The sequence below is a fragment of the Anomaloglossus baeobatrachus genome, unplaced genomic scaffold (genome assembly GCF_048569485.1).
Source record: "Anomaloglossus baeobatrachus isolate aAnoBae1 unplaced genomic scaffold, aAnoBae1.hap1 Scaffold_73, whole genome shotgun sequence".
Classification (NCBI taxonomy): Eukaryota; Metazoa; Chordata; class Amphibia; order Anura; family Aromobatidae; genus Anomaloglossus; species Anomaloglossus baeobatrachus.
In genome coordinates, this window is record NW_027445107.1 from 607,166 (window position 1) to 631,457 (window position 24,292).

At 45.9% G+C, this 24,292-nt stretch overlaps 1 protein-coding gene across 1 annotated transcript in view; it reads right to left on the reverse strand.

Moving 5' to 3' along the window:
* The window catches only part of LOC142287503 (uncharacterized), a 128,385-nt gene extending 113,418 nt beyond the window's left edge, over positions 1–14,967 (reverse strand). The window contains exons 1-3 of the mRNA XM_075333444.1: positions 14,842–14,967; positions 10,808–10,908; positions 6,006–7,137 (exon numbers count right to left, since the gene is read on the reverse strand). Coding sequence (XP_075189559.1) covers positions 6,006–7,137; positions 10,808–10,908; positions 14,842–14,963 — 1,355 coding nt within the window. The 5' untranslated portion in view covers positions 14,964–14,967. The remainder of the gene's footprint in view (positions 1–6,005; positions 7,138–10,807; positions 10,909–14,841) is intronic.
* Between the last annotated feature and the right edge of the window lie 9,325 nt (positions 14,968–24,292).

Genomic DNA, 24,292 nt, shown 5'->3' on the forward strand with positions numbered 1-24,292 from the left:
CCTCTGTGCCTTACAATTATTGGGTATCCAAGGTGGACACGTGGCATGAATTGGCTCTCTACGCCTTGGAAGTCCTGGCCTGCCCTGCCGCTAGTGTTTTGTCAGAGCGTGTTTTTAGTGCCGCAGGTGGAATCATTACAGATAAACGCACCCGCCTGTCAACTGAAAATGCTGACAGGCTGACTCTGATCAAGATGAACAAGGGTTGGATTGGGCCAGACTTCACCACACCACCAGCAAATGAGAGCGGAATTTAAAGTTTGTAACGGGAATTTGCCATGTACCTCCACTAACCCATGGGTACACACTTCTGGACTTTGGATAATCGCTGGACTGCTCCTCCTTCTCCTCATGCGCCACCATGATGAACGTTACAATAGTTAGGCCTTTGTTTCAGGTATACCCCCAGTGGTAAATTTTTTCGCCCATTCTTTCAGAATGGACATTACAACGACAGGAGACCCGCTCCTTTGCAATGGGAACAATGTTTTGAGGCCCTCATGCACGTCTCTATCCAGGGACAATGTGGAGCCTCCCAATTTTTGGCTGCCCTGCCTAAGGGCTATACTACAATACACCCACTTCCTGACAATGGACACTTCAGGTTTACAGGCCCTCATGCACGTCTCTATCCAGGGACAACGTGGAGCCTCCCAATTTTTGGCTGCCCTGCCAAAGGGCTATATTACAATAGACCCACTTCCTTACAATGGGCACTTCAGGTTTACAGGCCCTCATGCACGTCTCTATCCAGGGACAACGTGGAGCCTCCCAATTTTTGGCTGCCCTGCCAAAGGGCTATACTACAATAGACCCACTTCCTTACAATGGGCACTTCAGGTTTACAGGCCCTCATGCACGTCTCTATCCAGGGACAATGTGGAGCCTCCCAATTTTTGGCTGCCCTGCCTAAGGGCTATACTACAATAGACCCACTTCCTTACAATGGGCACTTCAGGTTTACAGGCCCTCATGCACGTCTGTATGCAGGGGCATTGGTGAATCTCACAATTTTGGACTGCCCTGGCAAAGGAAAATACTACAAAGACTCACTTCCTCAAAATGGGCACATTAGACTCAAGAGGCCTTCATGTACGTCTCTTCTCAGGGACATCGGAGTGCCACACAATGTTTTACGTAAAATCTTTCATGTTTTAATCTCAAAAAGTAACATACACCAGCTCTATCTCACTATTGGGTATGTGCCCTTAACATTTCCGCCATGAAAAATCATTTTGGTGTCATTTTGAAGGTTTTCTGGTGAGTCCGTAAAAATGGCGTAAAACGCGGACAAAATTGTTCACAGCTGTGACTTTTGAGTTATAAATGCTTCAAGGGGTCTTCCCCATGCTGTTGCCATGTCATTTGAGCACTCTTCTGAGACTTTTGTGACATTTTTAGGGTTTCTACATGCTGCCGGGGGTCATTTCATAAAAATACTCGGGTCTCCCATAGGATAACATTGGGCTCGGTGCTCGGGCCGAGTACACGAGTATCTTGGGATGCTCGGCCCGAGCCTCGACCACCCGAGCTTTTTAGTACTCGCTCATCACTAATAAATATATATATAGCCACTACATCCGGTCAAATAACATGGTTATAGTAAAATACAATCATCATAATATAAACCAGTATAGGTAAGAATACTATATTCCTGGAATAGAGGTCATAGAATTGGCTCGAAAAGAGGACCTGCGCGTGTTAGTAATCTGTCATCCGTAAAAATTCACATCTCATTCAGTGCAGGTTACCATATGACCTAAATGGCTCAGGCAATCATGGCATCACATTACCCATTGTAAATTGGTGGATCAGCACTGTTCAACCTCCACCCGAATGTACATTTCACAATAGAATGCTTCCTCAGGGGCTGCTGTTAATCGATATACCCTCACCTTTTATAGTGTGGTCACCCAAATGAGTCTCACCTGCGATCACACTCCGGCGCATGTGCGTTGACGTCCACCGGCCCTCCCGGGAGCGCCGCTCGTCAGCATCGCACGTGCGTGCTCAGTGGCTCAGAACGCCAATGATCACGTGCGTCGCCCATGACAGCGGTGCCACCCGGGGGATGGGTGGAGAGCAGCGGGCACGCGCACAGGTACACACCTGGGACTGATCACATCCACTAGAATGCGGCACCATACACACCAGTACTCCGCATGTCATTCTATGTGGATACAAGGTATGTGACATGTTTGCCTCACAAAATATATACAGGGTGATTAATGTTCGTGATGACTTGATTCCCAGGTGGTGTGGGATATCACCAGGAGATAAATGCAGTTCCATTGGGATCAGTTTCACATACAAGGTGCTCCTCAGGATGGCAAGGGAGAAATTACCTGTCAACAAATACACAAATTAAAATAGCTTAAAAACAAACAGTGTAGGAGAGCAATGGAAATATAACAACTGTTTAAAGGACTAATAAGTATCATAGATGCTGCGCAAAAATCCAAAACCAGACCTAGAAGGCCAATTTTAAGATCTATTTTAAGACTAAGGTGGACCATGGACTAATTCACAAAAAACATGCAAATGAGTTAATTTCGTTTAGCCCTATAGGTGATTCCGTTTGCAGCAGGGTGATCCATTTACATTCCTGCTGCAGCAGTTTTATTATGTTACCACCACGAATTCCTACTGACACTTATTCAATACCCCTCACCTTAAAGGTGCAGGGATCATATCCATGTTTAAGTTTGAAATGTCGTGGGATTGTTTTTAAATCCTCCAAACTGGTAACAGTTTTTGCCGCAAGAATGTCACGGACATGTTCTCTCGTCCGAACTCGCAGTTGGCGAGATGTCAACCCGATATAAATCAGGTTGCATCCGCAAACCGCGTAGTATATAACCTGCGTAGTGGAGCAGGTGATATACTGTCGGATTGTAAATTCTTTATCACCCCCAGAAGACTTAAGGCTACTTTACACACTGCGATATCGGTCCCGATATCGCTAGTGTGGGTACCCGCCCCCATCTGTTGCGCGACACGGGCAAATCGCTGCCCGTGCTGCACAACATTGCCCAGAGCCGTCACACATACTTACCTGTCCGGCGACGTCGCTGTGACCGGCGAACCGCCTCCTTTCTAAGGGGGCGGTCCGTGCGGCGTCACAGCGACGTCACTGAAGCGTCACTGAACCGCCGCCCAATAGCAGCGGAGGGGCGGAGATGAGCGGGACGTAACATCCCGCCCACCTTCTTCCTTCTGCATAGCAGCCGGGAGGCAGGTAAGGAGAGGTTCCTCGTTCCTGCGGCGTCACATGCAGCGATGTGTGCTGCCGCAGGAACGAGGAACAACTTCGTTACTGCTGCAGTAACGATTTTAAAGAATGGACCCCCATGTCGCCGATTAGCGATTTTGCAACGATGCAAAATCGCTTATCGGTGTCACACGCAACGGCATCGCTAATGCGGCCAGATGTGCGTCACAAATTCCGTGACCCCAACGACTCCGCATTAGCGATGTCGCAGCGTGTAAAGCCCCCTTTAAACATTTTCATTCTACTCATATTGGCACATGCCTTGCATCCACCATACAGATAAAACCCCGATTGGTGGGCCCGTCCCAAATGGTTTGTTGGTAGTTGCCACATAGTGGCTTCTAACCAACAAATCTTTCAGATTTTTGTTTCTTTTATAAGACATCTGGGGGTAATCCAATAGGTAGTTCTTCAAAGTTGGTTCAGTTTGGAGAACTGACCAGTGACGCTGTAAGATTTTCTTAATTTCCTCACTTTGTGAGTAGAAGGTCGAAATTAATCTAATATGGTCATTATCCTTGGAAGTTCGTTTTGAAGACTGGAGTAGGCGTTCTCTGGTAGAGTTCTTTGCCCTGTTGTAGCCTTCTTTGATGGCTCTGTTACTGTACCCTCGTGACTGGAATCTCTTTCTCAATATCTCTGCCTGATGTTCAAATTTTTGTGGGGTGGAACAGATCCGCTTCGTTCTCATGAACTGACCAACTGGAATGGCTTTGATGGTTGTGTAATGTTGACTAGGCCCAGCATGCAGCAGGGAGTCATCTATGTGTGTTTTGTACACTGTCACACTTCAATTTTATGTTTATGTATGTCTTTTTTAATGTTGTTGTAATTATTTTGTAATAAAAGTAATTTTCTTAATTTTTAAATACGCAATTGCTCCTGTGTTTTCTCTTTATACATTATCAAATTCGAATATTGTAAGAATAAGCTTCTTACCTTTTGATACAGCTTGAGTTGCCTTTCTGAGGAAGGCAAGGTGGTTGGATCAGCGGTTCTCAGGAATCCCTGTCCCTGTTCAGGCACCAGATTTTGTTGTCACCATTCAGCATGGGACATAAAAGATTTTGTGTGTGTGTGGTCCTAATTAAATTAAATAGATCATGTATGTATGTATGTATGTATGTATGTATGTGAGACACCCCTCTGAGACAATAAAGTATCAGACGTAGCTCTCCCTTTGTCTCAAATAAATAAAAGATTACATCATCATCACTCATTTATATAAGACTGTAAACTTTTTAGTTTCACATTCCTGAACGTCACTTTTAACAAAGAAACTGAAACTATAGAAGTCCTTATCTAACGTAGACAGGAGGTCTCTGCTGCATTACACCAGGGGAGACACAGTACAGACTCTTATGGTCATGTCACACACAACGACAGCGACATCGTCGCTGCTGTCGCCATTTTCTGTGACGTAGCAGCGACCGTGCTAGCGATGTCACTGTGTGTGACATCCTGCAACGACCTGGCCCCTGCTGTGAGGTCGCCGGTTGTTGCTGAATGTCCTGGACCATTTTTTGGACGTTGCTCTCCCGCTGTGAAGCACACATCGATGTGTGTGAGACAGAGACAAACTAAACGTGCAGGGAGCCGGCTTCTGCGGACGCTGGTAACCAAGGTAAATATCGGGTAACCAAGCAAAGGCTTTGCTTGGTTACCCGATATTTACCTTTGTTACCAGCGTCCGCAGCTTCTTGAAGCCGGCTGCCTGCATACGTAGCCAAGGTACACATCGGGTAACTATAAGCAAAGCGGTTTGCATGTTAATCCGTTGTGTACTCTGGCTACGAGTGCATTCAGCCAGCGCTAAGCGGTGTGCACTTGTAACCAAGGTAAATATCGGGTAACCAAGCGAAGCACTTTGCTTGGTTACCCGATATTTACCTTAGTTACCAAGCGCAGCATCGCTTCCACGCGTCGCTGCTGGCTGGGGGCTGGTCACTGGTGAAATCAGCCTGTTTGACAGCTCACCAGCGACCAGGTAACGACGCAGCAGCGATCCAGATAAGGTCAGATCGTCGTCGTGATCGCTGCTGCGTCGCTACGTGTGACCTAGGCTTTAAGGTCCCGTCACACACAACGAGATCGCTACCGAGATCGTTGCTGCGTCACCGTTTCTGTGACGCAGTAACGATCTTGCCAGCGATCTCGTTATGTGTGACACCTACCAGCGATCAAGCCCCTGCTGTGAGATCGCTAATCGTTCCGAAGGGTCCGGAGCATTTTCTTCAAAGGTGATGTCCTGCTGGGCAGGACACATCGCTGTGTTTGACACCTAACAATGACCTCCTATACAGTTCGCTCATCGTTACTGCATCGTTGGTAAGGTCTGACTGTGTGACATCTCACCAGCGACCTCCCAGTGACTTACCAGCGATCCTTATCAGGTCACATCGTTTTCGGGATCACTGGTAAGTCGTTACATGTGACGGGGGCTTTACACAAAGACAAAATGGAGTGTAGATTTAACAAAATTAATTCTGCGCTCATTCAAGCAATACACAAATGGATGAGTAAAGCATACAACTTGTCTATAAAAAAAAATAAAGAAAAAAAAAATTCTCCATCAAAAATTAAAAAAAATGTGTAAAAAGATGAATAATTTGTATATGATCCATTATAAAAAGTACACAACCGTAATGACATAAAATGAACTCTTTATTAACAGATAGTAAAAGTCTATTAATATTTACTAAAACAGACATTCTATTCATGACTATGGCTTCACTCCTGTGTAATAAGCCTTGATTTCCGAGCAAAACATTTCCCACATTCTGAACATGAATATGGCTTCTCTCCTGTGTGAATTCTCTCATGTCTAATAATATGTGCTTTCAGAGCAAAACATTTCTCACATTCTGAACATGAATATAGCTTTTCTCCTATGTGAATTCTCTCATGTTTAACAAGATCTGATTTCCGAGCAAAACATTTTCCACATTCTGAACATGAATATGGCTTCTCTCCTGTGTGAATTATCTCATGTCTAATAATATGTGCTTTCCGAGCAAAACATTTCCCACATTCTGAACATGAATATGGCTTCACTCCTGTGTGAATTCTCTCATGTTTAACAAGATCTGATTTGCAAGCAAAACATTTCTCACATTCTGAACATGAATATGGCTTCTCTCCTGTGTGAATTCTCTCATGTTTAACAAGATCTGATTTGCAAGCAAAACATTTCTCACATTCTGAACATGAATATGGCTTCACGCCTGTGTGAATGCTCTCATGTGTAATGAGATTTGATTTGCAAGCAAAACATTTCTCACATTCTGAACATGAATATGGCTTCACGCCTGTGTGAATGCTCTCATGTGTAATGAGATTTGATTTGCAAGCAAAACATTTCTCACATTCTGCACATGAATATGGCTTCATTCCTGTGTGAATTCTCTCATGTCTAATGAGATTTGATTTGTTAGCAAAACATTTCTCACATTCTGAACATGAATATAGCTTTTCTCCTGTGTGAATTCTCTCATGTTTAACAAGATCTGATTTGCAAGCAAAACATTTCTCACATTCTGCACATGAATATGGCTTCATTCCTGTGTGAATTCTCTCATGTCTAATGAGATTTGATTTGTTAGCAAAACATTTCTCACATTCTGAACATGAATATAGCTTTTCTCCTGTGTGAATTCTCTCATGTTTAACAAGATGTGATTTCCAAGCAAAACATTTCTCACATTCTGAACATGAATATGGCTTCTCTCCTGTGTGAATTCTCTCATGTTTAATGAGATTTGATTTGTTAGCAAAACATTTCCCACATTCTGCACATGAATATGGCTTCGCTTCTTTGTTACTTTCACTTTCCTTAGCATTCTGTGTGGAACTCCTGGTACCGTCATCTGCCATAAATAAAATTGAAGTTATAAGCTTTTAATAATATAACCTCAAACATACACAGACACACATAAATCCATACAAATTCCAAAGAAAGTGTGTAGTGTTCTACTTTAAAAGGCCTATGTGACAGAAAATACCCAAAATGACATCAATTTAAAAACTGCACCCTTCAAAGTGCTCAAAACGACATTCAATAAAACATATCTACAAAAGCATATCCAGTGGCACTCAATAATATAAGGATACTTTGGCACTGCATTACTGCTGTAGGAATATTAGAAAAAAGGGATTAATACATAGGTAATGAGAAAAATGAGTAAAACGACATAGGCATTGCATTACTGCTTTAGAGATATTTGTAAAGTGAGATTCTTAGTTTATGTATTGACCAATCCATGTGAGCCCGATAACCGTGACAAGCACCTGACCAAGCACTCTGCCCTATAGCCAGGGTGTGTCCACCATCTTATTTAGCCAGGAAGCAGAAATGCAGATTTTTTAACCACACAGAGGCATTTAAGGTTAGGTTCCCAATAGAATAAGATCACCTTGTCAAGGTGATCGGGCTCACATGGATTGGCCAATACATAAGCTAAGAATCTCTCTTTGCAAATATCTCTAAAGCCAGTAATGCAATGCCTATGTCTTTTTACTCATTTTTCACATTAGCTATGTATTTATCCCTTTTTTGTAATATTCCTACAGCAATAATGCATCACAGAAATTAAAGCAATGTGGAAGGAAAAAAAAAAACATTTTAATTTTTCCCACAAAAGTGTTGCTTTACCACAAATTTTTATTTTCCCAAGGGTAAGATGAGAAAATGGACCATATAATTCTGTTGTGCAATTTCTCGTGTGTACGCCGATATCCCAGGACTCGGAAGGGAAGGAGCACCATTTGACTTTTGGAGAACAGAACTGGCTGAACTAGAGGATGCCATGTCACGTTTCTAAAGCCCTTGATGTGCCTAAACAGAGGAACACCCCACAAATTATCTCATTTTGAAATCTACACCACTGAAGGAATGTATCTAGGTGTGGAGATCATAGACGTACCCTTATATAGGGCAAGGGGTCTTTAGCAGACCCCAGCTATTATGGCGACCCATATGCACCCAATGATAAATGTTGCTGGGGGTGTTGGATATGTGGAACGTTGTACCCCATAGGCTGCGAGCTGCGAATGCTGCTGTCAAAGATTGAAAAGTTAACAGCAGTGGGTGAAGCTTACCTCCACTGAATAACTCAGACATCATCTGCTGCCAATAACGGAGACTCAGCTTCTGAGCCCGCAAGAAGCAATAGGATGTAATAATACGTTACATATCGAGAAGGGGTTAAAGAAAACCTGGCAGCTACAAAAACACTGTTTACCTGCAGATATAGTGGTAATCTGAGTACCTAGCATTTAAATGATCTCTATCTGGTTTATTAGAACAGTGTGTGACGCTAATCACTGCATGGACAAGCCGTGAGGCAGGGTTGTCAAATGTTCTGGGGTCAGATACAAAGAGAACATGCCATGAACTAAGGGGAAAGACAAAGGCGTAGTCAGCTCTGGGGTCAGAATATCAGGATAGCGGATATGGGCAAATGGATGGTCAGAGGAGGTCCAAGGTCTCCCAGCTATAGATCAGAGCACAGATAACCAAGACCCACGTTCGCAGGGAGCCACAGTGGCATCTGACTGTGTTCACAGGCAACCTAAAATTAGTTTCTCAGCCTCAGCTGAGTGTTTTACACTGTTTTCCTGTCGTGTGGAGTGGTTTGTGGCTTCTTGAGACTCAGGGGGCTAATTTCTTTTCAGCTGTCTTCTCCCCATTTAAGGTTTGAGATTCCTCTTGTTACTGCAGATGATACCTTTAGTTTATGCTCCTGTCATTCCGGTTTTTGTGGCGATTCTTTGTGGGGTTTGCATCTCCACTCCCGGTGGGGGGGGGGGTTAGATCATGGTTTGGACAGGTGTTAGTGTGGCACCCCAGGGTTCAGTTGCCACAAATATACCTGTACCCGGGGCAGGGAAGGATCTCCACATCAGGTAATCCCACATACAACACTTCCACTCCAAGCCTGGAGGGGGAGCTCTACAAGCAGAGTTCAGGTGAGGTCCCCTTTAAATCCAGGTTTGGAGGCGGAGTTAAACAGACAGTTGGAGAAAAGGAGACTGTGCGAGCAGAGAGTGAGGGAAGACATCAAAATGGAGAGGGCTGTGCTTAGCCCGTACGAGCAACTGTGTGACCGCCTGAGGGGTCAGGAGTGAGGCAAAAGAGGAGTGACCGGGGAGGTGGAGCCAGATCGGTTCATCCCCAAGGAACAGCGCTGATTACCGGACACCGGCGTCAGAGTTTGTGAGGGATCTAATCTACCCAGCAATAAAGACTCCAGGTCTCCTGGCCGCAGCAGCACCTGAAGGCAAAGCCGCTACACAGAGCTTAGGGACCGCAGTGAGTACAGCAGTGCCCCTTAGAGAAGCTCCTGCCGCCTGCCATACAGGTGAAGACAGTGAGAGAGGGACAAGGTATAGCTACAGGCAGCCTAGTACGAAGGAGAGAGACAGCGCAGCAGGGAGGCCTCACAACTAACCTGGGGCAGAGATCCTGAACTGTTCCCAGATTACCCAAAAACTGTCACATCAGAAACTGAACCCATTTTTCATAACACCTGCAAGTAAAACCTGGTCAGAGTTAATGAATTGGTGTGACGCACTTTATTTCTTCATCTGAGGAGCCATAGGCTGCTGCACTAAAGTGACAGTTGAAAAGGCTGTGAGGAAAAACCGCCATATCTGTGTAGAGACTGCTAAAACTGCCCTGGGGATCCCGCTTCACCTACGGGAAGCGTAAACAACTGGCTGCCTAACCATCACCCCAGAGGTCTGACCTGCAGCCCCAGTAACCATACTGGAACCGTAGGTGGCGTCACGAAAGTTTTATTTTTTTTAAATTTTCTTTATTATTATTATTTACTGACTTTCAGCGAACACCAGGGCCATGGAACCGGGCACAGGCCCCCGTGACATAATCTCATTAACCAACACCTGGAACCGAGTACGTCACGGCCCTGAGGCGGGTCACTAGGGTTAAGCTGGAGGTCCAGACCTGGATACCATCAAGCCTACCTCTGGGATCAGGGACAGCACAAGTTCCCTAGTTTGAGGGCCCGTTTTAGGGTCCCTGCTCCAGCTATCCTGGCACCTCCATGATACTCTGGGTTTAGGACTGATTACTCAGAACAGGGAACCCCTGAAAAAACCAAGCACCTCCCAGTTTCAGATTGAACTGAGCTTTCGCTCAACAAACAGCTTGGCACGACCCGGATTCCATAGGGAGCCAAAATTGTCACTCACTGCGTACAAGACAGAGGATAGAGTGTGACACAGTAACTACAAGGAGAAAATGCAGTTACATTCTCCCAGCAGCTGCTCACTTCCAGTCACCAGCAGTGGGAGAGGCTGTAACAGTCACCACTCACTAGATAGTGGGTGCACAGTAATCAACCCTCTTGTTCCTTGGCTGACAGCCTGTGAGCGGTAAGTGTTACTGTTTCCCGCAGTGCATCGGTGACTGTATACGAGCGGCAGCAGGGAGAATGTAAAATTAATTTTCTCCTTGCAGCTGGGAATGTGACTGTTCTTGTTATTTAATGGTGACTCTTCACTGAGGAGGGTTACCTGTGGAAAGGTCTCTACTCCGTTCATCACTCCGCACATCCATTTCTCCTTTTTCCATTGTGTCTGCAGCGTTCTGCATATCTTTTCCCTGAATTTCAAAGCTGTAAAATAAATAATGTAAAAGTCACGGACAGAAGGAAAAGTCATGTGGAAGGTTCTAGATGGACGCTTCTGCTACCAGAGCCGTGTGGCCCGAGACCAATCCATGCATGGCCTCTACGCCTCCTATATCCCCCGTACTGCACCAGAGTCAGTTCAGCAGGGATAGAAGCAGACGTGGCAGGATCCACTTAGTGTGGTACATTATGACATTGGGATTTCCTTCATTGTTTGGACGCCCTAATGCTTATTTTTCCATCATTTTAGAATTGGTTTAGTCACAATGTTATATTTTTGAAAGTCTTTTTGAGGAAAATTAGTTTTATTCAATTGTTTTTCTTTAACGGGACGAACAGAGGTGTACATAGAATCATGGCCAAGGAAACTAGAGTAAGATCTCCAGCACTTCAAAGAAGGTTAAAAATATTTATTGAGGTTCTATTAAAAAAGATCCATCGATCATGAAAACAGTGAGGGGGGACACATTAAGAGAAATCCAACATGTTTCAGCTAGTAGAGCCTTATTCAAGGATTGCCTGACCTGGACTTTCTGTCATTACATAGAATCATGGGACCCCATAGCGGAAGTTGTAATTGGTACCCCCCTCCCCCCAAAAATAAAAATGTAATTAATATTCAACTGGGTCATATAAGAACCTCTCACAACTTTACAGCCCTTACAAAGTAACTTTCCTCCTAATGAAGCCCAAAGATTCCCCTTTCACTGCCCCATAATGTATAATACAAGCACTGTATGATACCTCCACAGGGACGTCCTCCACACCACTCTCTATACAGACATCTGCCGGTTTTTCCCTCCACTCTCTATACAGACATCTGCCGGTTTTTCCCTCCACTCTCTATACAGACACATCTACAGGTTTTTCCATCCGCTCTCTATACAGACACATCTGCAGCTTTTTCTCACTATCTGACATCAAAATCAGAATAAAGTGAAGAAATAAATCCGGCATTCAAAATATTTTCAATTTTTTTTTTTATTTTTTAAATCCAGTGAATAAAGGCCACAATGTGAGTCAATCAGTGACGTTTCGGTCCTTCCTTGGACCTTTATCAAACTCACACTATAAAGATACATAAGAAAAATGCAAAGTGAATATTATGGGATATTGCAGCCGCTGGGGACGAGGCCATGTTCCAATTGTGCCCATTTTCTGTTCTATAGATAAATCTTTTCTATGTTTCCACAAGTAATATGTATGATGTTTCCTCTAATATTCATGTACCGTATTTTTCGGACTATAAGACGCACCCTGGTTTTAGAGCAGGAAAATAGAAAATAAAATTTTAAGCAAAAAATGTGGTCATGACACACTTATGGGGCGAGGATCTGCTGCTGACACTGTTATGGGTTAATGTCCCCAAATTCTCTACTAGGATACCCCATCCTGGTAATGATCCTCCTGCCTTGTATATAGAGTATATACCCCCATCCTTGCTCATATACCCCCATCCTTGCTCATATACCCCCATCCTTGCTCATAATATACCCCCATCCTTGCTCATAATATACCCCCATCCTTGCTCATAATATACCCCCATCCTTGCTCATAATATACCCCCATCCTTGCTCATAATATACCCCCATCCTGCTATACACCCCCATGCTGGTATACGGCCCGCATCCTGTGGCACATAAAAAAAAAAATAAACGTTCATACTCACCTTACCTCACTCCCTGCAGCCCCTCCTCCCGTCTGTGTCAGCAGCAGCAACGCTGAGTGGAGCCGTCCCCGTTCGCCTGCAGTACCACGATCTCCTCCTAGCTGCCGGCGGCAAGCCAGGAGGAGATCGTGGTACTGTAGGGGAACGGGGACAGGTGAGTATACTGATTCACTGCACCCCGCGCTGATGATGATGCACGGGGAGCAGTGAATACAGCCGCACATGATCACTCCAAGCTGTAGTTGCCAGGGGTGATCATGCGGCCGGCTGTTTATCCCTCGCCCATCATCCCGTCCACCTGTCAGCGCTGAGAGATAGGTGGGAGGATGGGCGTGCATATGAAATGAGCGGGCCCACGTAGTCACGGCAGGCGCTGCTGCAGCCTGCTCGTGCCCCCGATGACCCGCTCCACCGCAGCACCCTCATTCCCCAGAGCCCTACATTCAGACCATAAGACGCACCCCCCACTTTCCCCCAACATTTGGGGGGGGGGGGAAGTGCGTCTTATGGTCCGAAAAATACGGTACCTTTGAGAGAATATTCACTTTGTATTTTTCTTATGTATCTTTATAGTGTGAGTTTTATAAAGGTCCAAGGAAGGACCGAAACGTCACTGATTGACTCACATTGTGGTCTTTAGTCACTGGATATAAAAACCCCAGATGTGCATCCATCCTTCCTACAGGCCCACCCCAGGTGTGCCCCCATCCATCAATCCATCTATCCTTCCTACAGCACCCCCCCCCAACTTGCAGTCTCTCCCCCCTGCGAGCCCCCCACAGCTTGCAGTCTCTTCCCCCTGCGAGCACCCCCACAGCTTGCAGTCTCTTCCCCCTGCGAGCACCCCCAAACGTGCAGTCTCTCCCCCTGCGAGCCCCCCCCCCAACGTGCAGTGTCTCCCCCCTGCGAGCCCCCCACAGCTTGCAGTCTCTCCCCCCTGCGAGCCCCCCACAGCTTGCAGTCTCGTCCCCCTGCGAGCCCCCCACAGCTTGCAGTCTCGTCCCCCTGCGAGCCCCCCACAGCTTGCAGTCTCGTCCCCCTGCGAGCACCCCCCAACGAGCAGTCACTCCCCCTGCGAACCCCCCCAACATGCAGTCTCTCCCCCTGCGAAGCCCCCCCAACGTGCAGACGTGCAGTCTCTCCCCCCTGCGAACCCCCCGCAATGTGCAGTCTCTTCCCCCTGCGAGCACCCCCACAGCTTGCAGTCTCTTCCCCCTGCGAGCACCCCCACAGCTTGCAGTCTCTTCCCCCTGCGAGCACCCCCAAACGTGCAGTCTCTCCCCCCTGCCAACCCCCCCAACGTGCAGTCTCTCCCCCTGCCAACCCCCCCAACGTGCAGTCTCTCCCCCCTGCCAACCCCCCCAACGTGCAGTCTCTCCCCCCTGCCAACCCCCCCAACGTGCAGTCTCTCCCCCCTGCCAACCCCCCCAACGTGCAGTCTCTCCCCCCTGCCAACCCCCCCAACGTGCAGTCTCTCCCCCTGCGAACCTCTACCCCCAATGTGCAGTCTCTCCCCCTGCGAACCCCCAACGTGCAGACGTGCAGTCTCTCCCCCCTGCGAACCCCCCCAACGTGCAGTCTCTCCCCCCTGTGAGCCCCCCACAGCTTGCAGTCTCTTCCCCCTGCGAGCACCCCCAAACGTGCAGTCTCTGCCCCTGCGAACCCCCGCAAACGTGCAGTCTCTCCCCCTGCGAACCCCCCCAAACGTGCAGACATGCAGTCTCTCCCCCCTGCCAACGTGCAGTCTCTCCCCCCTGCGAGCCCCCCCCAACGTGCAGTCTCTCCCCCCTGCGAGCCCCCCCCAACGTGCAGTCTCTCCCCCCTGCGAGCCCCCCCCAACGTGCAGTCTCTCCCCCCTGCGAGCCCCCCCCCAACGTGCAGTCTCTCCCCCCTGCGAGCCCCCCCCAACGTGCAGTCTCTCCCCCCTGCGATCCCCCCCCAACGTGCAGTCTCTCCCCCCTGCGAGCCCCCCCCAACGTGCAGTCTCTCCCCCCTGTGAGCCCCCCCAATGTACAGCCTCTTTCCCTGCTAGCCCACTCCATCGTGCAGTATCATCCAGTGTAAGCCCCCCAATATGCAGCATCTCCCAGTGTAAGCCCCCCAATATGCAGCATCGCCCCCTGCCCTGTGTAACCCCCCCTTCCTTATGGAAGCCTCCACAGCCCTGTGCTGCAGCTTCAGCCCCTTCCCTGTGATATATACACGAGCTGCAGCCCCCAGTAGTGACAGGAGACACTTTTATTTCTTACCCCAAAATCCAGTGTGACCTCAGCTCTATAACTAATGAGGAAAAGCTGAATCTTCCCACCTCAGGGTCAGGATCCGTCCGCTCTGCACAGGAGCCCGAGCACTGCTGCTTCCGGTCACACATCGGCACGGCACGAGGAGGCCCCGCCCCTTCCGGTGACGTAATTCCCTCAAACAAATCAACTCCATTCTAGACGCTACTCTCTGGCCACTGGGATGGTAGATGCTAGAGAATACAGGCTGCGTGCAGGTTATGAGGTCACTTCCGGGGCGTATTCATTTACTGTTAGGGGGCGGTCCTTTATTCAGCGCGGCCTGTATCTCTAGGGTTGCGTCTAGTTCAGAGTTGATGTTTTCTGCTCCTCTGATCTGGCTGCTTCAGCAGTGAGCGGCTATATGTATGGTTATATGTATGGATATATGTATGGATATATGTATGGTTATATGTATGGATATATGTATGGTTATATGTATGGATATATGTATGGATATATGTATGGTTATATGTATGGATATATGTATGCTTATATGTATGGTTATATGTATGGATATATGTATGGTTATATGTATGGATATATGTATGGATATATGTATGGTTATATGTATGGATATATGTATGGATATATGTATGGTTATATGTATGGATATATGTATGGATATATGTATGGATATATGTATGGATATATGTATGGTTATATGTATGGATATATGTATGGTTATATGTATGGATATATGTATGGTTATATGTATGGATATATGTATGGATATATGTATGGATATATGTATGGTTATATGTATGGATATATGTATGGATATATGTATGGATATATGTATGGTTATATGTATGGTTATATGTATGGATATATGTATGGTTATATGTATGGATATATGTATGGTTATATGTATGTATATATGTATGGTTATATGTATGGATATATGTATGGATATATGTATGGTTATATGTATGGATATATGTATGCTTATATGTATGGTTATATGTATGGATATATGTATGGTTATATGTATGGTTATATGTATGGATATATGTATGGTTATATGTATGGTTATATGTATGGATATATGTATGGATATATGTATGGTTATATGTATGGATATATGTATGCTTATATGTATGGTTATATGTATGGATATATGTATGGTTATATGTATGGTTATATGTATGGATATATGTATGGTTATATGTATGGTTATATGTATGGATATATGTATGGATATATGTATGGTTATATGTATGGTTATATGTATGGAGATATGTATGGATATATGTATGGTTATATGTATGGATATATGTATGGTTATATGTATGGATATATGTATGGATATATGTATGGATATATGTATGGATATATGTATGGTTATATGTATGGATATATGTATGGTTATATGTATGGATATATGTATGGTTATATGTATGGATATATGTATGGATATATGTATGGTTATATGTATGGTTATATGTATGGTTATATGTATGGATATATGTATGGATATATGTATGGATATATGTATGGTTATATGTATGGATATATGTATGGTTATATGTATGGATATATGTATGGATATATGTATGGTTATATGTATGGATATATGTATGGATATATGTATGGTTATATGTATGGATATATGTATGGATATATGTATGGATATATGTATGGATATATGTATGGTTATATGTATGGATATATGTATGGTTATATGTATGGTTATATGTATGGATATATGTATGGATATATGTATGGATATATGTATGGATATATGTATGGATATATGTATGGTTATATGTATGGTTATATGTATGGTTATATGTATGGATATATGTATGGATATATATATATGTGGATATATCGGAGTTGATTTTTGGAGGCCTCATTTTCTCGACTCTGATGTAGTCGGTCACTGCTGAAGTGTCTAGATCAGAGTGGGTTTTTTGTGGTCCTCATTTTCTCCGCTCTGCTGTAGACGGGTCAGTGCTGAGGTGACTAGATCGGAGTTGAATTCTTGAGGCCTCGCTGTAGTCACGTGTTAGACTGCTTTCACACCTCCGGTTTCTGCAATGCGGCACAATCCGGCACTTTGCAGGAAAATCGCAACCGGTTTTTTTTGCTGCCGGTTGCGATTTTCCTGCATAGACTTTAATTAGTGCCGCATGGCCTTGCGTTCCATCCGGTTTTTGCCGCATGCGGCAGATTTAGCCGATGCGGCGGCTGGATGGAACGTTGCCCAGCACGTTTTTTCGTGCGGCAAAAAAACCGCATCGTGCCGCATTCGGCCGATGCGGCGCTTTTTTCAATGCATGCCTATGACGGCCGGATGCGGCGCGATGCGGCAAATACCGCATTCGGCCGCCGCATGCGTTTTTTTCCACTGCGCATGCTCAGTAGCATGCCGCAAGCGGCAAAAACCGGGCGGGCCGCATGGGAAAAACTTATGCAAAGGATGCGGTGTTTTCACCGCATCCGTTGCATAGCTTGCACAGCCGGATTGAGCCGCAGAGCTCAAGCCGGATGTGTGAAAGCAGCCTTAGTTCACCTCATTTTATCCACTCCGTTCTAGCTGCTTCACCAGTGAGGTGACTACATCAGAGTGGATTTTTTGATGATCTCTGTGATCTTTTCTCCATAGAACACAGTTCAGTTTCTACAGCGGGGTCTCCAGGCCTCAGAGCAGGGGTCTCCAGGCCTCAGAGCAGGGGTCTCCAGGCCTCAGAGCAGGGGCTGGAATCAGATGTATAATTGGAATGATTTCATGTTTTTATTTATTAGATAAATTGTTATATTTATTATTTTTTTCCAAAGGGCAAATTTTTATTTTCATTATTATTATAACTTACATTGTATTATTGCTTTTTACAATATAAATAATGACACACAGCGCTGATTGTTCAGTTTTGCTGGAATTTTAATTTTACCGTATTTCCACAAGTCGTGGCCGCAGGACTGACATTGAAAGAGTGGGCGGAGCCTCACAAGGAAAAACGGAACCGCGCAGCTGACAGTCTTCATAACTTACCACATTGGATCAGAGTGGATTTTTTGAGGATCTCTCTGTAGCCTTCATTCTATACAGTTTGCTACTGAGGTGACTGAAATTCAGGTTTTTGAAAAGTGGGAGGAGCCTCACGGCGAAAAACGTAACAGAGCGCAGCCGAGAAAGTGCTTATAATTTCACACATTGTGTCGTAGCGGAGTTTTTGATTACCTCATTTTAGCCACTACATTATGTATATTTGGTACTGAGGTGACTGGAATGGATTTTTTCGAAGAGTGGGAGGAGCCTCAAAGCAAAAACCGTAACAGAGCGCAGCTGAAAGTCCTCATAATATCCACATTGTGTCGTGGATTTTTTGAGGACCTCATTTTAGCCACTACATTATGTACATTTGGTACTGAGGTGACTGGAATGTATTTTTTCGAAGAGTGGGAAGAGCCTCAAAGCAAAAAAAGCTTTGCGCAGCCGCAGCCGAGCTGAGCGCAGCCGAAAGTCCTCATAATATACACATTGAATCGGAGTGGATTTTTTGAGGACCTCATTTTAGCCACTACATTCTAGATGATTCACTAGTGAGCTGTCTAGATTGGGCCCTTGAGTCACTGTGGCCCCGCGGACCTCCTGCCGACGATCGTACTTTCATTTATATCAGCATCACCATCACAGATGCCAATACAATTGAAAGGAACAATGAGAGGAGGAGCAGAACACTCTATTTCTAATCATTCTACTACTATGTGTCTGTGAGACACTGATGTTTCAACATGGAGGAGTGCGGTTACTAGAGATGAGCGAGCCTCTGAAGGCTCCATTCGAGGCTCCGTTCGACGAACCGTTTGACAATCCTCTCGAACCCCATTGAAAACAATGGGAGGCAAACACAAACACATAAAAACCACATAGAAAACACCTTCAAAGGTGTCCAAAAGGTGACAAACAACTCACAACATACCACAAACATGGGAAAGTGACAAGGACATATACTCATGCGAAAACAAAACAGCTGGATGAGGAAAAAGAGGAGGAGACACAGATATAGGCATGGCACGCCCTTCTAAAATCATGTAAAACACAGCAAGGGGACTCCAAGCAGAGTCTCCCTTTTTTACAAAAATTGGGCCACACACACCCCTTCAGTGGCAGCACTTGTGCCCCAGTTGCAAACTTGACAGGTAGATTTGCATAAAGCACATTCAAAAATACGCCAGCCTTAACTGTCTTCAGGATGGCACCGGGGTAGGTAGCAAAGTCCTTGCTGAACCATGACTTGTTCATCTTGGATCATTTTTAAAAACACAGCAAGGGTACTCCAAGCAGAGTTTTTCTTTTTTCCAAAAATTGGGCCACACAGACACCCCTTCAGTGGCAGCAGTTGTGTCCCAGTTGTACACTTCACAGGTAGATTTGCATCAAGCACAATCCAAATCCACAAGCCTTTACTCTCCCCAGGATGACACCGGGCTAGCAAAGTCCTTGCTGATCCATGACTTGTTCATCTTGGTGAACGTTAGTCTGTCCACATTGTCACTGGACAGACGCGTGCGCTTATCTGTCAGCACACACCCAGCAGCACTGAAGACACATTCAGAGACAACGCTGGCCGCAGGACACGACAAGATCTCCAAGGCGTAAGTGGAGAGCTCTGGCCATTTTTCAAGATTTGAAGCTCAAAATGAGCAAGGCTCCAGTTGCACAGTCATGGCATCGATGTTCATTTGGAGATACTCCTGTATCATCCTCTCCAGCCGTTGACTATGTGTCAGACTTCTTGTCTCTGGTATGGGGAGATAAGGTATGCACACCAGTGACTATGTAAGGGGAATACATGAAATAGCAGAAACTGCTGTGTGAATACTGACTTGAAAAATCCAATAGCTATATGCAAGAGTGAAAATGTGAAAAATGGAATCTGCATTACTGCCATGAACATATGAATCAAGAGAAATTTAGCTACTGAATTGATCAATGCAATAGAGCCCCAACACTACGCCAAAGTATTTCTCTACGTTGGGGTCCCTAGCTTGTGTGTGTCCTCTCATGCAGTTAAAAAACCTACCGTGTATGGGAAGCTGAGACCCAGGCTATTTATGCGTATGATATGGATTGGCAATAGGTGTGGTTGGGGAGGGTTCACAAACGAAAAAATACTAACAAATAGGAATAACGTTTGGAACACCATTCTAAGTCCGAACTGGGTGCAAAAACCTAAAAAAATCACTATGGGGAGACCTTATCTCCCCACTTGATTCATATGTTCATGGCAGTAATGCAGATTCCATTTTTCACATATTCACTCTTGCATATAGCTATTGGATTTTTCAAGTCAGTATTCACACAGCAGTTTCTGCTATTTCATGTATTCCCCTTACATAGTCACTGGTGTGCATACCTTATCTCCCCATAGTGATGTTTTTTTAGGTTTTTGCACCCAGTTCGGACTTAGAATGGTGTTCCAAACGTTATTCCTATTTGTTAGTATTTTTTCGTTTGTGAACCCTCCCCAACCACACCTATTGCCAATCCATATCATACGCATAAATAGCCTGGGTCTCAGCTTCCCATACACAGTAAGTTTTTTAACTGCATGAGAGGACACACACTAGCTAGGGACCCCAACGTAGAGAAATACTTTGGCGTAGTGTTGGGGCTCTATTGCATTGATCAATTCAGTAGCTAAATTTCTCTTGATTCATATGTTCATGGCAGTAATGCAGATTCCATTTTTCACATATTCACTCTTGCATATAGCTATTGGATTTTTTAAGTCAGTATTCACACAGCAGTTTCTGCTATTTCATGTATTCCCCTTACATAGTCACTAGTGTGCATACCTTATCTCCCAATAGTGATGTTTTTTTAGGTTTTTGCACCCAGTTCGGACTTAGAATGGTGTTCCAAACGTTATTTCTATTTATTTTCTTGTCTCTGGTGGCCTTGCAAAGGATGGTCTAAAAAAATTATGAAACGATTCAATAAAATTGCTGTTACCACCAGATACGGTGCTGCTGGTACGGTTTGACTGTTGATGACGAGACAGTCCCATGTTTGTCAAGTTACAACTGGGAGATTCACTCTGTGCACCACTGGTGTTTTGTGGAAAAGCCGAGTTAAGATTGAGTAACAGCTTCTGCTGATACTCCTGCATACGTGCGTCCCTTTCTATGGCTGGAATTATTTTGCAAAACTTGGACTTGTACCGGGGATCGAAAGGCCCCGTCACACACAGAGATAAATCTTTGGAAGATCTGTGGTTGCAGTGAAATCATGGACATATTGTTCCATTTGTACGCAGCCACAAACCTGGCACTGATTGTCCACAATTTCACTGCAACCACAGATCTGCCGCAGATTTATCTCTGTGTGTGACAGGGCCTTAAGAGTGTGGCAACCCAGTAGTCATCATTACTTCTAATTCGGACAATCCGAGGGTCATGTTGTAGGTAGTGCAGCAAGAAGGCGCTCATGTGTCTTGCGCATCCCTGCGGACCAAGTCCTTGCTGTGTTGGTGGCGGCGAGGTGATAACCGTGCTGCCTTCCTCTGACATATCCTCCCAACCTCGAACAACCGAAATTTGACCAAGGTCTCCCTCATCCGCTGAGTCTTCCATGCCCATCGACAGTTCGTCCTCCATTTCTTCACGGGCTCCTACCCCTTCCTAAACAGTTTGGCTGCTACCATGCGCCTTTGTTAATCCCTCTCCCCCACTGTCCCATGCCTGCCGCCTTGGTGATGATGAACGTCTGGTCATTGTAGATCTTGTTAGCCCTTCCGCATAGGAATCCTCCTGTACTTCCTCCCCTTTCTCTTGTCCCGCCCCCTGACTCCAAATAGTGTTTAGAATGTGCTCCAGTATGTAAATGACTGGAATTGTCATGCTAATAATGGCATTGTCAGTGCTAAACATATTCGTCGCCATGTCGAAACTGTGCAGAAGGGTGCATAAGTCCTTGATCTGAGACCACTCCAGCAGCGTGATCTGTCCCACCTCTGCATCTCGTTGGCCCAGGCTATACGTCATAACGTATTGCACCAGGGCTCGGCAAAGCTGCCACAGTCGCTGTAACATGTGGAGAGTCGAATTCCAGCGTGTCGTCACATCGCATTTCAGGCGATGAACCAGCAGGCCGAAAGACCTCTACCACGATGCAAGTCGGTCAGCTGCGGCGGTTGAACGGCGGAAGTGAGCAGAGAGTGACCGTGCCCTGTGCAGAAGCCCATCTACGTCGGGATAGTGGGTGAAAAATTGCTGGACAACAAGGTTCAAAACGTGAGCCATACAAGGCACGTGTGTCACCTTGCCCCGGCGAGGGGCCGCACCCAGGTTTGCAGCATTGTCGCACATGGCCTTACCTGGCTGCAGGTTGAATGGAGACAACCATTTATGAAACTCGGTGTGCAGAGCTGACCACAACTCCTCAGCTGTGTGACTCTTATTTCCCAGACATTTCAACATAAAGACCACCTGATGCCGTTGAGCTCTGCTGCCAGCATAGTAAGGAGGTGTGTGGGATTGTGCAGTTACAACGCGGGTGGTCTGACCACACAGGCTTTGGGCGGAGGTGGAGGACCCAGATGAGGTTGAGGAGGCAGAAGCAGTGGAGGAACTTCGATATACAGAGGATTGACGCACAAGTCGTGGGGACGGCAAGACTTGTTCAGCAGACCCCTCACCATCTCTCACCATAGTTACCCAGTGCCCAGTCAGCAACATGTAACGCCCCTGTCCATGCTTACTAGTCCAAGTATCGGTGGTGAAATGCACCCTGTCACACACAGAGTTTCTCAAGGAAGCGGTGATGTTGTGTGCGACATGCTGGTGTAGCGCAGGCATACCTTTCTTGGAGAAGTAGTGGCGACTGGGCATCTGGCACTGGGGCACTGCGACTGACATAAGGTCTTGAAAATCCTCTGTGTCCACCAGGCGGAAAGGCAGCATTTCGGTAGCCAAGAGCTTACAGAGAGTGAAAGTCAACCTCTTAGCTTTGTCATGGCTCGGAGGAAATGGCCTTTTATTTGTCCACATCTGAGGGACCGAGATCTGGCTGCTGTGTGGAGACAGTGGTGAGTAGGGTGTCCCTGGAAAACTGCAGGTCTGTGAGGAAAGTGCAGGCGGAGACATGATGTTGCCTTCATCCAAAGTTGGTGCTCTCGAAGTCTGAGAGAGCTCTACACCAGCACTTGTTTCCCCTTCCAAACCAACTGACAACCTGCCAAGCAAACTGGCTGTTGCGGTTAAACATGTGTGACAGCTGTCCCCACAGTCATAGAAGATGAAGAGCGCGCGGAGGAACTTGAAGGGGCAGGCGGTGGTTGGCCCGCTCCGCTAGGCCGCATTGCAGCACGGTGAGCTTACCACTGGGACTTATGCTTGTTATTCATGTGACGATTCATCGAAGAAGTTGTCAAACTGGTGAGGTTTTGGCCTTTGCTTATAGATTGGTGACAAATTTTACAGATCACATGATTTGGGAGATCCTTTGCAAGGTCAAAAAAGGACCAGGCTAGGCAAGGCTTAGAGGCTATGCGACCTTCAGAGCCACCCCGACTTGTGCTCAGAGGCAGAGTTGTGGCTGAGGATGCAGTTGTTGACGTGTTTCCAGTTCTCCAACTCTGTCCAGGAAGGCGCAAGGTAACTTCGTCGTCAGTTGCATCCTCCTCTACCGCCTCTGGTGTCCTCCTCAAGTGCCTGACTGTGGGTTGACAGTAAGTGGGATCTAGAACTTCATCATCAAGCGTTGTGTTTGCACTCCCCTCGCCCTCAGACCTAACCTCTTCCTGCCCTGACTGAATAGTTAAGTTGTCATCCCAATCTGGTATCTGCGTCTCATCGTCATCAGTATGTTCCTCATTGTCTCTACCAACAGGTGTTACAGTTTGGGAATGAGGGTCTAAATTATGCTCAGAAACTTGGTCATCAAGGCCTGAATCAGACTCACAAAGCTTCTGGGCATCACTGCAGACCATTTCCTGGTCTGTACTCACTGTAGCTTGGGAGCAGACCTCTGATTCCCAGGCTATAGTGTGACTGAACAGCTCTGCAGACTCAGCCATCTCTGTTACACCATACTCTTCAGGGCGGGTGGAGACTTGAGAGCTGAGAGAAAGCAAGTGCGATTGGGATGACAACTCAGAGGACTGTTGTTTTTTGGATGTTGAAGTTGAGGTGGAGGAGAGGCCACTTGTTGGAGCACTTGAGATCCATTCAAGCTTGTTCTTTTTTTGTGCATCATCTACCTTTGTTACAGTTGTTCGGTTCCGTAAAAAAGGAAGCACATCGCATTGTCCATGGAAAGTAGTAGACATCTTACTTTTGCTGGAAGATGGCATTTCTTCAGCAGATGTTAATGTAGCTTTCCCACCTACCCCACGGACACAAACTTTTTTTCCTTTTCCAACATGCCTGTTCCCCTTTCCACCAGCATCTGTCCTTTTGCCACTCATTT